Source organism: Limulus polyphemus, unplaced genomic scaffold (genome assembly GCF_000517525.1).
Source record: "Limulus polyphemus unplaced genomic scaffold, Limulus_polyphemus-2.1.2 Scaffold1090, whole genome shotgun sequence".
NCBI classification, from domain to species: Eukaryota; Metazoa; Arthropoda; class Merostomata; order Xiphosura; family Limulidae; genus Limulus; species Limulus polyphemus.
In genome coordinates, this window is record NW_013666700.1 from 5,262 (window position 1) to 21,535 (window position 16,274).

A 16,274-nucleotide genomic window follows, 5' to 3' on the forward strand; every position below is an offset into this window, starting at 1 on the left:
TTTTTGTCTTTCGTGGGGATGCCTTCCCGAAAGGTCTTATCATCTGTGGAGTCCTCAGCGGGTCTGATGTTTTCCTGTTGGTAGGAGAACTATTCATTAGCACGTCTTCACTAGTAGATGATGTCTCCAAGTTTGCTGTTGATACTTCATTTGGCAAGGGGCGATCTGTTACGTCGCTGGGTAGAAAATCATCATCTGAAAAAATGTGACAGTCGAAAGGATATATGCTGGAAACTTGAAAACCTTTCTTGATATTTTCTGGAGTAAGCACTCGTGTAAGGCTTTGATTTACTAAGGTTGGTATGTCATAAATGCACATTGTTTTTCCAGGATTGTTCTTTAGCCAACCGTCAGCTGCTGCGTTATAATACTTCTTGAAAGGCCCGTATATACTTCTATCCAGGGGCTGTAATCTGTGCGAATAGTGAGGCAGGAACGAGAGAAGATTTATACCATTTTCCACACAAAAATTGATACAATCTAAGCTGCTATGTGACTCATGGTTATCAAGGAGAAGAACAATAGGATGATCTTTAGAACATTTGACTGTCTTCACAAAATGTTCCATGAATTTTAGAAAATTATATTCGGTCATCCAACCTGAAGGATATGCTCCACCGATACATCCAGCTGGTCCCCGGTTTAGGAAGTGATCTTTGAAATGGACGCGTGGGAAAATAAACATACAAGGAACACTGTTTCCTAATGCATTGACTGCAGTAAGAATTGTCACAAGTGTAGTGTACCTCTTTCACCTGAGGTTATCGCCCCCACTTGCTTTACACCTTTTTTGGCTACTATATGGACCGGTTTCTGAACGGTGGTTTCCCCCGTCTCATCTAAATTATAGATATCTGATGGACTGAAATTAAACTTCTCCTGCAAACGTGACAAATTGTCAAAAAACATATCTACATTTCTTTTGTTAAAACTTGTCGCCCTGCTGAAACTCGTTGCTTCTGGCGTTCTTATTGATAATGATCCATTACGTTTCATAAATTTGGTAAACCAGTCTGGCCAGCCATTCCTGTTGCTGCCCAAGTCAAGGGAGCTGTTATTTTATTTTCGTTTGCAAATTGGTAGGCTAATTGTCCGATATCTTTTGGAGAAAGTCCATAAAAATTTTTGGATGCCTTGATTATGTAATCTGCCAATAACTTTTCTTGAGTTTCTGTGAACACTTGCCGGGGTGTTAAGTATCCAGCTTTTAGATCAGTTTTTTTCCCATTTGGTTCTGCATTCCGTTTTTGCTTTTTCTTGACAAATTTTTGTAGCGTTATGAAATTTACCTGAAAGTATAGATATTAAATATTCTAGATTGTTTTATATCTATGAATGCACTATAATAGGCCTATATGTAGGCTAAATGGGCAGGACACAATTTGTTAGCGAGTGGCTGTCTGAACAGTACAGTGGTAATGCGCTGGACTCCCGACCGAGATGCACACACATGTTAAATAGGCTATATTAAAAATCGCAATTTTGATTTTATAATATTGAGTTATCTGTACAGAAATATTTATAAACATTTTTTGTTGATATTTTAATTATAATAGGCCTATATATCATGATAGTTTTGTTTACTGCTTTTTGTAAGATAATAACAAACCTGAGCACGAACAATACCTTTAAATTAAATTATTAATCTGTAATTAATCATACTTACATTAAAATCAGAAGCAGTTTTTCTTAATGACTCATTATGATTAATAACTCTATCAGCCGCCTGCTCAAACACCTTTGTTGACACAGTTCCTCTATCAGTCTTTCTAATATATGTGCGAACCATTATTGCAATTGATCTGTAAAAAAAATGTAATTCGTTAATATTTCATGTGCATTACACCTTTTTGATGAACTTTGGGGCATATTGTTACATGCTGTAACAACATGCCCCATATCGACATGGGGTATAACAATGTCTCCATACTAATTCATCGTCAAACAACATAACTCATTGTTATCGTATTAACTATCGAAGTCTACAACTAATAAGAACAGTATCAAAACACAGTATATAAAGAGTAAATAGATATTTCCTAGACTTTTTTTTTAGTTTAGGAATGCAAAAACAGAAAATGTACACACCTTTTTTATTTCGTTAGTGATCTTATTCATGCCGCCATTAAAACCAAGCTTGCGCAACACGTGTTCGATGGTCCGTGAACTATCGCCGTCTATTAATCTCAACAAGAGCTAGAGGCACTGTATCAACTAGCCCCGGTCTCCCCCACTGCAGTGAGCTTGATTACCCGAACATTAGCTATAGATAGACAAATAGACTTTTAAACTTCCTTTAACTAAAAAGTACATGTAACAACACCCTCTAATACAGAGATGATTACATGAATTCAAAATACCTTTTAACATTGAAAAACATGACATAAATTAAATAAACAATTTAACAGTGATAGCACTGATACACAAATTATCCATTAAAAGCAGTTTTTCACATAAAATGAGACCCTTGAATGACAAAAGCAACATTACGTGAAATAAAACCGTTTAATACAATGAAAACACATGTGAATATACCCTTTATCATTGAAATAACCTGAACATAAGACAAAAGATAAGCCTTTTAAAGCCTTAAAATAAAAGTAAAATACTATCATAGATAAATACGTACATACAGCATGGCCATAATACACTATAAGCTATGGATACACAAATGAACGTAAAGCCCTTAAATCTTAATCTTAACCCAAACATGATAAATTATTACATATATAGACAATACAATGAAAACCTTAATCCTAAACATAAATACTAAAATAAATAAAAAATGTAAACGTAAATATACAGATTATACAAAATACACTACACGCACACATTTATATATATATACAAAACATTCCCCATAATGTACAATTTAAGGGAAGGGCGATAGAGCTACTTACCTAAAGAAGCCCTAACAGCAAATTCTCCAACACAGTCATGAACTTGTGATGTGGTATGGTGTTCTGGCAGATGTTCCTGGTTCTTACATGAGCATTCTGAGTTTCCACAAATCCTCTCGAAGTTGATGCACCTCTTGAAAAACTCCAACTACATTGGCAACTCTTTGCAGTTCAGCAAACGATCTTCATTGCTGTTATAAAGCTCCCAGGTCTTTGTCCACCTGATTGCTTGATCCTGATAGTAGCACTTTTGTACTGTGATCTGCTGCAGCATGAGTTGCTATTTAATCTGTCTGGAGCTTTGTTCAGAGCGCCATTTTCTCAATTGTTGCCTTTGGATGGACTACCACTGATGGTGTTGAAGATTTCTACACCGTGGTGTTCATGGTGAAGGTTGCCACCACAGCTAGTGGTTCTACTGCCAGTGATGCCACAGTAGCAGCTACCACTTGGGGGTAATTTCCCCTGGCGTCACTGTCAAAGGAGCTGGATTCATGAAAGGTTCCTGCTTGATTGACCATTGGTATTTAAGCTGCAAGAAGGTCCTGTTGGGATACATTATATGATGGTCCTGCCATAGATGAGCACACATTACATTTCTTTTGTTGAACCATCAGGGTCCATTCCCATTAGTAAAGAAATGGAAAGGAGTAAGACTGTCCACACTACCAACTGATAGATACAGGTCAAACATTACACAAGTGCTGACCTGATATTTCCGACTGTGGAAATTCATTGGCACCTATGTCTCTTCTCCCATGTGACTTTCTTGAGCCTCAAGTTCAGCACGGATGTGAATAACTACACTTCACTTTAAAATGTTACATATCACTTCTAGGACGTTCTGATTGGGCTCACACTAAGTAGAGTTAATAATATATTCAAAAAACTGTGCTCTTTGGAAATATTTCAATCTGTATTATCGAGATTATTTTACATAAGAAATAAAATATTGGGTGCTCCGAGGTCAAACTTCTTATTTTTAGTCATACTGTTTATAAAGTTTTACTTTTCACAGATAATTTCATGTCACTCTTACATTTCAGTTATCTCTGACTTAAATGTTACGAGACGAAACTCGCAAAACACAGTTTCCCTACAAATATAGCGTGAGCCTATGTGTTACTCTCATATATATTCTTCTAAAATCCACAACCTGTGAAGTGTTTAATGTAAAAACTGAAACATTCTTGTTCCTGCGTTAATGACACCGCCAAGTTTGCTGTTTCTTCAAATAATGCCTTGCAGGCCAGTAACCACAGTTAGATTCGTGCCTCAAAACCTTAAAATCCCGATCAAATTCCTATATTCTCGTTAAAAGGTGCCCTCTGGTTGTGTTCTCAGTGATTGATATATTTTGTGTTGGACGACACTTATGAATGACTTTGTGTAAAGTTTCATATATGTATGCAAAACCTTATGCACATACATGTTTCTGTTAACTAGTAAATAATGGTCAGAGATTATTGCAAAAGCAGAGAGAGAGAAGCCACTGATCATTATGACATAGGTAATATCAATCTTTTTTTCTGATTCGCGGGTCAATATGTGAACAGAGATAATCGCAAAATATTATGCAACATAGGATTAATGTGCTAACATTTCAGAAAACTTAAATTAAGACACATTTTTACAGTAAAGTATGGATAAAAAAAGTGCCTATTTTATGAAATCCATTTTTGGGTAGATTTTGAAATACCGCGGATGACATTTTACTTTTAGCTTTTAAGTACCATGCTCAAACTAGTAGAAACTATACAACACATGCAAAACAAATGCTTCAGAAATAAATGTAGATTGAAAACAAATTACACAAGTTCCTTGCCTTTTTTAATTAGTTCTGAGTTCAAAAAGACGCATCACACAGTTAGGTTCCCACACACAGTTCACTCTACACGCATTCAGATAAAGTAATAATTTACTGGCAAAAAAGAGTCATGACACTCAGCCGTTCCTCAGTGGGTGGCTATCACCAAATGACTGTAAAGAGTTTGTTTAAATGAAATTGTAAGACCAATTACGGTAAAGTTAATGATACTCACGATAAATGTATGCTGACAACAAAGCTATTTATGGAAACAATGACTGTTATATTAATAAAATAATCGAAATATATTGGAAAAAAATTTCCACGTGCAGTTTTTTTCTCCATTAATATGTATATGCTCATCAGTTTATTAAAAGTGAAAAGGTCTTAGGCAATGACCGTTTTGTTTTGTGTGATGACCAGTAAAACAGTTAGTAATTAGTCACTTTGATATGCATCCCCTTGCTGTATGTAAAGGAGCACCCCTTCTAGTTCTGGGTTTCTCAGTTGCTCTTCCCAGAGTTTCAACATCTGTTCACATGTAAAGTTACCTACTAGACGACTCTACATCAGGAAAGTACAAATATCATTTTTCTCAACTTGGCATCCTGGAATAGGACATTCAACAAATGGACATAGACATGAGGCAAGACAGTTCATCTGCTTTCTGCATTGTACTCCCATATCATACTTCTGCAGCTTTGTCATCCAATGTGCGATAATCTCTTTTAGATTTTTAAAGTTTACGAACCATTTAAGTATTGTATGATCCACCTCGAGGATGAACTTTCTTATTACAAGTCGAGTTGGTTGTACTTCATGAATATTACATCTGGAAACAGTTCTTTCTTCGTATTGGCATTCAGGAGTGATGAGCATATGGCTTGTGCACATGATCACTTGTTCATTACCGTCTTGAAACTGTAACAGCACTGGTTTAACTCTGCTATCAGTGACATCATTATGCAATAGAAGCTCACAAACCTGACATGAATACACCAGGTACACATACTAAAGCATGTTTCTAGGAGAAGATACATGCCCACACTCCCCAGTCCACTAAAAGATGCCTCAGCTTTATTGAGAATGAAAGTTGATGTAGTAATTATGGAAAAATTAACTGATAATGTGATGTAAACCCAAGAAAACTTCAAACTTTTCGTCTCATCATGGGTTGGGGCCAGTCTCAAACTACTGTAATATTTTTAGGGTCAATCAAGACACCTTCTCTACCCACTATATTACCAAGACATTCAATTGATATATGCATTAGCACACACTTCCCGGGTTTTAACTTATCCACTGTAACAGGAACACATATACGAGGCATTTTTCAATTACACCCTTTAAGTGTAAGCTCCATTAACTTTTAAAAATAGTAAGAGTCTTGCATAGATCAAAGGACATAATTCAGAAATCAGACAAACCATCCAGTGTGCTGAAAGCAATTTTAGTTCTGCTCTCGTCATACAGGTTGACTAGGCAGTAGATGGAGACCAGCTCTAGAATATTAAACCATTGGATAACTTCCAGCACGTCCAGATATTTGTCTATTCCTTGGTAATGGAAAGACATCAATGCGAGTCATAGCATCCATCTGAAAGAGACCAATGCAAAAACTTGACAATCACTACTGGAGCGAATCACATACTCTAAGAAGATTGTAATTCCATCTGATAACATCCAGCACTAGTTATATCCCCAGGGAAGCCAGCAAGGCAGTTGTTTAAAAGGACTCGCATGGTCTGTTTCTATGTTGTTGCGAGTGATTGTTGATCTTTCCAATCAGCTGCAGGGCCCAATAAATACATATTTAGTCGGCAGGTTACAGAGACACTGGCATTGAGTTGAATCTAGAATGTTCCCTCAGTCAACAACTAGCAAGCTCAGGCTGGGAGCAGAGTATTTGTTTTTGTGTCTATTGTAACTACAGAGCAGCATTGGGACTTTGTCCCCTAATGGATATATTACAGTCTGTGCTACTTCTGCCTGCTTTCCAGACAGGATACTGGGTGTTTCATGCATTGGTTCGAAAGCCACAGCACATGGCATCACTTGATCTGGTCCTAGTAACGGCCCACTGGGCATAGATGTACTGCAGAAGCTCTCTGCCAACTGCGCCTATGCAACAGGTGAATTTAGTTTCGGTACTACTGTTCCCTCTGCCAGGTAAATATGTTTAATTTTATCTACGGTCATTCTACCTTTAATTATAAAATAGTGTAGGTTTGAATCTTTGGCTTAGGCCTACGTGATTCATTAAGTTCTGTATGTAAAGACAGATGACACTGCTACAACTACTCCTATCTTATAATTGTGAGGCTGTTGTTTATCTTCTGTCTTTTGTTTAGATCAATTTTAGCAAATATTAATAGTTTATAGACTGTGTCAAAACAAAATGAAATCATTTAGTTGTAACTACCAAAAGGGGAGGAATATAGACAAGATTTTTCATCAGATAATTAATGAAGGACTGATTGTTCTGGTAATTTGATTTTTGGTTAGTGTACAAAACAGAAACAGACCCTGTTGTTTTTTGAGAGGTTGTATAGGTACTGTCTTTGTTTATAAGAAACATTTATATATATATATGATACAAAATTATAATCAATGTATATGAAGGTATATTAGTTGGTAAAATACACTGTATGATAATTAACTGAAACAACTTCCTTTTAACGATGAAACCAATATATCAGTTTATTTCTTTTATGAACCAAGTTAAATTTTAATGATACTTCACTAAAAAGCAAAAGGATGCTAACAGTGTTACCTCTACTAAGCAAAAGCAGTAGCTTTGTATATAGTGGTTGAAAATAGTATGCATTGTTAAAATTTATGAAAACTTGAAATTTCGTTTCATAAGACATATACATATATATATGTGTGTGTAAAAGCGATTTTATTTGTATTTACACAAATCATTTTGCAGGACTCCATGAAGGCAACAGCTAAAAGAGTTTTTGATATGACAAAAACACAAGCTACAGAACGCAAAAGATTGATAGAAGAATTCCATAAACAAATGAGCAACTTTATACAGCAAGGAGAAATTGAGTTAGAGAAGGCCAAGGATGCAGAAGATCGGCTGCAGGTAAGTTTTCACTAGTTTATGTAGGAGTTGAGAGTAGTTAGTGGGGCTGTTGCCCAACATGCCACCACAGAGCACCACACATGTTTCAACTTCAGGTGGGAAGGGGATAGAGACGATGACGTCATCGTTCCACTAAGTGACACCATAGGGCGCATTGCTAGACCACCAGAACAGGCAGACATGACCACATGATGTCATAGTTAGACAAAGAGTAACCACAATCATGATGACCTCATCAGAGAGTGACTCAACGTGTGATTACGCCATCAATGTCTAGATTTAATTATGTTACAAGTAAATCAATTATTTTAATGAAACAAGTAATAACACTGTTACACGTGTCAGTTTTTATCACACATCATTTGAACAATAATTTGCTTTACATACTTTTAGAATTATCTGTTTCTTTACATAAATTTATTAGTTCTATATTCTATCATATTTTTTACATTTCCTGATCTTTTATATGTCAGTCACTTACCATCCTGAAAAGGACGCTTCTTTAACATGCAAGCTTACAACAAGCCTACTGTTTCATTAGTTTGTCTTTATGCTATCCATATAACTATGATTTGTATTGTTCTTAACAAACTATTTCAATTTATACAAGTTACTTTATACTTTTAACATACGTAAGTTTTACAAATGTGGATGGTGTTTCTGTGGGTGGATTGTGTAACAAAAGATAGTGTTTGTATAGACAGATGGTGTTGCTAGGCGGATGGTCTTACAAAGGCAGATAGTGTTTAACAGGATTGCATAGAGATTTCAACTTACATTTAATTGTGTATGTTTTACAAAAGTGCTTCTATACTTCCGTAGTGATACAAAACACTAAATGTGTATTCATGATATTTGATGGGACATTTCAGTTAGCATACAATTATTGTGTACTTTCTACTCTATACTGTGCCCAACATATAGCTGTTGGTCAAAAGTTCAGACTGTGTCAGTTGATTTAGGATAATTTCAAAATGAAAGATCGATTCAATTCTACTTTTAATATTTATGATTACTTAGACTTAAAAAATACATAAACGTGTGAAATATTTGTTACTTACGATTTCATTATACAATACAACGAATTATATAATGAAAAATCGATTCAATTCCTAGTATCTACTTAAACATGTGAAATGTATAATATTTCATTATACACTGACCCTCAGTGACGTAGTGGTATGTCTGTATAGCCCATTGCATAGCTTTATGCTTAACTACAGACAAACAAAATTATTATACACTAACGGTAATATTTAGTCACAAATTCAATCTAATTATTATTTAAAATATCTCGTGTTATAATGTTTCAAAACTAACACACATTTTGAAACAGTGTTGCAATATAGTAGACGAAGTTTTAAATTGCTGTATGTTAAGGTAATTGACAGCCATATGATAACGGCCAGTTCTGATTTATCTAGCAGCAGCGATAGGTTTATTTAATGACACTTTTTTTTTAAATCAAAGACAGGACAAAGGTTTTGTTTGCATAAACATTTCGATTAGGATTTATTACACTGACATTCAATAAAATAATAATTACAAATAGAACGTTGGCATCCCCCTTCTTCACAAAACATTGTGCCATTTATTATATTACAAATTTCACAATAGTCTTTGTTAACACTAAAACACACGTGGCACATATCCTGGTATCTTTTGATTTCTTTTTCTTGGTTTCTACTGCATTGGTTGCCATTTGATCATAGATGTCTTTGTTATTATTAAATCGTTTTCTTCAGAAGAAGTTAATAATATCTCCTCTATTTTGTTTACATATCTATTTGATTATCATGATATTGATATAACATCTGATAAGGTCCTCCTTACTTTATCAATTATTATTATTTTCTTCTATTACTATAGCCTTAGCACAGCAAATGTCATCATTATTATTTACTAGCATAAAATACCCACGTTCCATTGTGGGATTCTAATATCTCCTCAACATTCACATAGGCTTCAGTGTACCAGTCAAGCATCTTCATTATCATAGTTACTTCTATAGCTACTCCAATGCACCAATTCTTTAATTGATTTGTCTTTTTCCATTTCCCAAACTTAATTCAATCCAACTCTTTTTAAAAGCAAATAGTTTTAATTTAGCATCTCTGATTCATATTTTTCTTCCCATTGTTTATTGCCATTTCCCAAACTTAGTTCAATTCAACTTTTTTTTAATTCTCAGATTTGTATTTTTCTTCCCATGTTTGTATTGAAAATAGTATTTGGCAGCAAACCTCCACATACTGTTCATTCAGTAAGTGAGAATTAGGAAAAAATATGATGTTTTTCTACAGACATTCAGGAAGGGCTATAGGGCATAAATTTGGCCAACATTTGTTTGAGTGAAATCTAAAAAATAATATCCAGGTGCACACTCTCATAATCCCTTTAGTATGGGTTGAATGTTTCAGATTTCTAGGTTATTTCGTCTTAGAGCTATGGCAGTTACACACACATAGGCTCTTTTATTATTATAGATAGCAATAACTTATGTTTTTTTTAAACTTGATCAAGGCTGGTATTTGACATATTTACTGTTGCCTACAGGTAATTGCAACTTAGTAACTTAAGTTGTGAAAGACTCATCTAAAAGTATGTCTTTTTTACTTTGATTGACTTTTTTGATGTTGGTTAAGATCATTTTAGGTGAAAACAGTTTCATATTTTGCAAACAAATACTTATTGGTTTATCCAAATGATTTGAATAAATGCAAACTTTAACTTTATCGTTGTTGTTTGGGTGATTTGTTGTCTCATCCAGTATATTCAGAATATACTTATTGAGTGTGCTCATAATGCTTGTAAGTCTGTATGATTTAGGATTAAATGATATGTTGTATATTTTAGTGGTCACATTATACTTTTTGACTCTCTTAAGCTCTGATTTTTTTTAAATAACATGCCCATCTTCCTTATGGGGACATTGAACAGATACCTAAAAAAACAGAAAATTGTATTAATAAATAAAATTTTGTAAAGAAAATTAAATTCAGATCTACGAATTCTGTATAAGCATTGACGAACATTTGTCCCCTCAATAAGCTTGCATGCCTTTATCGCTGAGTGTCTGTAAAAGAAAGAAGTAAATGAGATCATTTTGTATATAAGTGTAGAAAATCTTATTAATCCATATAAATGATATGAAAACAACTTACAGTAGTTAGAGTATCCAAGTTTTCAGTCTCTTCAACAGTTAGATGCCACAGAAGGAAGTAAATTCAGCATAATTGCAGACACACATTTCTTTCTAATTCATTGAGATCATCATAGCTGAGGGATAGTGGGACTATATCTTACATGAATATAAGTATATATTATCAATATCAAAATAGATCTGTAAGAGTACTTGTTTCATTTAGTTCAGAAACATTTTCAAAAATCATACTTATATCAGATGAGTAGTCCATGGTTATTGCTACTGGAACTAGATACAGTAATTACATTAATATCAAATTCAAAGTGAATGTAGACTGATTTGACTGTCATTTATATATGGATGAGCAACCCAGATCTGTTTATGTATTACAAAAAAGACTTGGTCAACTCAGAACTGACCTTTGTTCATTAGTCATATGTGTGTCAATGACCCGTTCTATTGCTATGCAGCATTTTGTCTGATAGGTAGCAACACTGATTTTAGTTGTTACCATAACATTTTTTTCATATCCATTAATTATATTTACTAAGTCTGGAAATTATAACATGAGATAATTAAACTGAACTTTTGACTGATTTTTCACTATCATTTATAAACTATATAAAATTTTACATACTGAATTGGAATGAACATAATCTGTATGAAATCTAATCCAATAAAATTATAAACTGTGATGTTTATAGTACCTGAAGTTTTGTTAAGTATGTATAATAGCATATTGGGCTATGACGAAATGTGAGTTTTATATAAGAACACTGAATTGTATAATTCATATTGCCGAAACATTGTTTCAAAATATTTGAAATAAATACTTGATTTATAATTAAAAGTCCTTTTATGATTATGTTTATTTGGAAAACTAATAAGTTTAAATGACTTTTTGAAAGAAATGGCAATAGAATTTCTGGTTTGTAGAAACAAAAGTGTTACATGGTTTAGGTGAACACAAGGTCAAACATTTCAATATCATCATCAGTAATATGTGACCACTTGACAACCTCCTAACAAACAGCTGTCTTGATATCAGTGTCCACCCCATTTGTATGTGTGACCATGTGATGACCTTTGTATTTCCTAAAAAACAGCAGTCTTGACATCAGAATGAGGTTTATCTGAAAGTTTTATGCATACAACTTTAAGTGATTGATAAGTATTGCTATATTAGATAATAGTAAAATTAAACAGTTAGTCATTCATTTATTATACTTAGTTGAAGCAAAATGAAATCACAGAATGAAAATGTAGATTGTTAAATAAGCATCCATTTCAAGACAATAAAAGTATGTTAAGTAAATTATTGGTTGTAATAACTGCCTCATTCAAATAATGGATAAAAAAAAACTGACATATGTCATAATAGTTGCGTCATTAACTTGTGAAGGTGAAACAGCAGATGTCCTATGGAACATTGTCTACTTAAAGTAAAACTATCCTTAGTAATGATAACATCTTCGACCCATAGAAACACTGTAAAAAGTATGTAAATTAAGTGACATAATTGGTCAAGAACAATAAATATCCTGGTTATATGGATAGAATGAAGAGAAAATAGTGAAAGTTCACGACATTTAAATACGCATCTTTTTCAGGACAATCATTGTTAAAAAAGTATGTTCAAATATAGAAACTAAAACTGTAATCAGTATCTTCAATCATGAAAACACAATTTGCTGTCTTGTTCAATATTTACAAAAAAACAGTAGGTATGATAAAATCCTTTCAGGTGTGCAATAAAAGAGTTATTAACATTATCATCCTGTTGAAACACAAGTACATGAAAAATAAGAGGAGAAATGTTGAAACCTGCATGTGGTCCTACGAAAGTGTAGAAACTCTTTTATAAAACATATGCAATTAAACATAAGTTAAAATCTCTATGCAATCCTGTTAAACACTATCTGCCTTTGTAAGACAATCTGCCTAATAGAATCTTAGTAACACAAACCACCTAGCAACACCATCCATCTATACAAACACTATCTTTAGTCACACAATCCGCCTACAGAAACATCATCTGCCTTTGTAAAACTAATTAACATGTGTAAAATGAAATATTTTGTCAATAAAAATAAAAATAATAGCTATATGAATAGCATAAAGACAAATTTGTGAAAGAGTAAGAATGTTGTAAGTTTACATGCTAAACAAGCGTCCTTTTCAGGATGGTAAGTGATTTACATTTATCAGGAAGTGTATATAGTATGATTAAATATAGAAATGATGAATTATTGAAGTGTTTTATATATAAAGCAATGGCTAATTCAAAAAGTATGTAAAGTAAATTGTTGGTTATAATATTTGATTTGTTCAAATGATGTGTGATAAAAACTGTTATGTGTAACAGTATTATATTACTTTTTCGTTAAAATAATGATTTTATTTATAACATAATTAAATCTAGACCTTGATGACATAATCACATGTTTAGACACACACGATAATGGAACTATAACTGGTGACACCATTGTCTACCCCACTGCCTGAGGTCGACACTTGTGGCGCCCTCTGGCAGCGTGTCCCTTAAATACTGGTGACTTTCTCTGCACATGTGGAAATATTAGAATTAAGCAGTATTATTACATTTTCTCAAATGTAACAAGATGTGAATACCACCTTGTTACACAGTGGTTTATGTGTGTGGTTCATGCCTATATGTTAAGTTTGTTTTGTCCACCTTCGTGCAAAGTTACTCATCTGGTCTGACTGGATACATTACAGAATGTTTATGGGTGTTTTTAATTTTACACTTGCATTTGTGTATATAAACAGAAGTTGATTCAACAACAACAGAAACATCAGCAACAAATGAGGATTTCTCAGAGTCAACGGCTAAAGATTTTGAAACAGCTAGGCGAGCAATTTTTCCAGGTATGTCAGAGCAGTTTTCTTTTTAGAATTTAGTGCCTAGTATAGATACAAATATTGAACACCAGTTTCAGATAACGATTTCCATGTAATTAAAAAAAGTGTGATATTTCATAAATTATTCCTTCTTGCACACACATTTATTCGTAGAGTTCGTAAGGGATTTTGTTTCCGTGTGAAATTCAGTCAAAAATTCGTTTTTTTAAGACTTCCATTATACTAAACTAAATATTTTTGTCACTGTGTTCTTAGAACATCTTTATATATATATATATTGGTTCTTGATAATGAATTAAAATTAAAGAACGTTTTCAGGGTATGGAAGAACTAGAGAACAGACATGTTGGTCAGTACTCCTCTGTTCAGACTGATCTGCGGAAAGAGATGGCACTTCTCCAGAAGAAGATTTTAATGGATACTCAGCAGCAGGAGATGATGAACGTTAAAAAAAGCCTGCAAAGTATGCTGATGTAAAACACATTTTTCTTTTAAAGTTTACTCATATAGAGACGAGCATTCACCACCAGGTTTCAAAGCTGTTGTTTGGCACGATTCACTTTATTGGTCAGTTTTATCAGTTCTGTTATAAAAGTGGCTTTTGTTTTTACTTAATATTTCTTTATCCTATTTTCTCAGAAAGTTTTGTGTTCATATGAACTGAAAATACATTAAACGTTTATCTCAAGTTTGTTTTTTGTTCGTAAATATGAAATTGTATCATATGAAAAACAGTAACAACTTCTTGGTTAGTATTAAACGTATAGCAAAACAAGAGAAAGTTTAAAATACTGAATGAAGAAACTATCATTTCTCTGAGAACAGACAGCTGTCACACCAACTTTATTTTAAGATTTAGCCAGAGTCATCTTAGTAGATATGATTTTGGACACAGTTTGGCCGGACATGACCAAATGGTTAGCGTGTCGAACTGTGAATCGAAGAGTCCGTGCCTCGCGTTCAAAATAGTGCTCTGCCATTTGGGGTCGTGGGTGCGATTAAAGTAGCCGAACAGTTGGCGGTTGTTGTTGTTGACTAGCTGCCTTCCATATATTCTGTTAGTTCGAAATTAGGGACGTCTATGCACAGATAGCCAGTGTATGTCTTTGCTCAAAGATACAAAACAGACGGAATCTTGAAATGCAGTTTATTTTGGTTAAATTAGAATCACGTTAATGATACAGCTCCATCATCTAATTTATTTTATTTTTTTTTTGTAATTAAGCACAAAGCTACACAATGGGCTATCTGTGCTCTGCCCACCACGGGTATCGAAATCGGGATTCTAGCGTTGTAAGTCCGCAGACATACCGCTGTGCCACTGGGGGGGGGGGCATCATCTAAACATCAGAAATCATAAACACTCCATCAATAGTGTGGGAATTAAATTAAAACAGTGCTTTTTTTTTAGAAAGTAAGTTGATAACTTTTGTAACTCTTGTACCGAAGATAAATGTTAGTGATGACAAGTTAGTTTCACACTAAGAAGAAGAATTCATAATAATAAGATGAAAATGTGCAGGTTTTTCTTCTTTTTAGTCTACAGTTCAAAGGAAACCTAAACCAGATATAAGAACAACAAATAACAAGAGAAGAACAGTATAGATCGAGTTGTATTATAACAAACTACTGTCACGAGGTAGCAACTTCTACCTATTAACTGTATTTATAGCATTCAATCTTTCAATATACAATTCCTACAGATCAAAGCGAAGGAGAACTCGAGTTCTCAGAGCAATTACATTTAATATACCAGCCCCGTAGATAGAAGTGGCTTTTGTTTTTATTTGAGATTAGGCCAGGTGGTTAGGGCACTCGACTTGCAATCTGAGGGTCGCGGGTTCGAATCCCCGTCACACCAAACATGCTCGCCCTTTCAGCCGTGGGGGCGTTATAATGTGACGGTCAATCCCACTATTCGTTGGTAAAAGAGTAGCCACAGAGTTGGTGGTGGGTGGTGATGACTAGTTGCCTTCCCTCTAGTCTTACACTGCTAAATTAGCTAGAGCAGATAGCCCTCGTGTCGCTTTGCGTGAAATTCAAAAAATAAACAAACAAATACTTGAGATTTTTCTATCCTATTTTCTCGGAAGTTTTTGTGTTCCTATGAAATGAAAATATATTAAATGCTTTTCTCAAGTTTATTCGTAAATATGAAATTGTATCGTATTTGAGCCTAAGTATTCTCTGACACCAACCTTTATGGATTCGTTTTTCTGTGCTCATTATTTCTCAAAAATGCCGTCTTTCTTCTTGCATGTATCAGTGTATTATGAAATACAGATTTTCATGTGTTTTTAAATGTTTTCTTTTTAAACTTAGTATCAGTTTTTGTATTCACTACTATACAACCTAGTTTTATACTATTTCAAAAGTAATGTCTCTTCCTTTGTTCATACGGTACTTTATATAATATAGTCTCTTTGGGCATTTTCGCGCAGAGCC

General features: G+C 33.9%; 2 protein-coding genes across 2 annotated transcripts in view; one reads left to right on the forward strand and one right to left on the reverse strand.

Moving 5' to 3' along the window:
• Positions 1-14,401, forward strand: part of LOC106462083 (synaptonemal complex protein 3-like) — a 16,075-nt gene extending 1,674 nt beyond the window's left edge. The window contains exons 2-4 of the mRNA XM_022389217.1: positions 7,640-7,801; positions 13,737-13,835; positions 14,148-14,401. Coding sequence (XP_022244925.1) covers positions 7,640-7,801; positions 13,737-13,835; positions 14,148-14,306 — 420 coding nt within the window. The 3' untranslated portion in view covers positions 14,307-14,401. The remainder of the gene's footprint in view (positions 1-7,639; positions 7,802-13,736; positions 13,836-14,147) is intronic.
• LOC111086428 lies at positions 784-1,847 on the reverse strand. Its single transcript, XM_022389218.1, has 2 exons — positions 1,667-1,847; positions 784-1,289 (listed from the first exon to the last, which is right to left on the reverse strand). Exons 1-2 carry the CDS (start codon positions 1,787-1,789, stop codon positions 993-995), a joined length of 420 nt encoding a protein of 139 aa, XP_022244926.1. The 5' UTR covers positions 1,790-1,847; the 3' UTR covers positions 784-992.
• Positions 14,402-16,274: the final 1,873 nt, after the last annotated feature.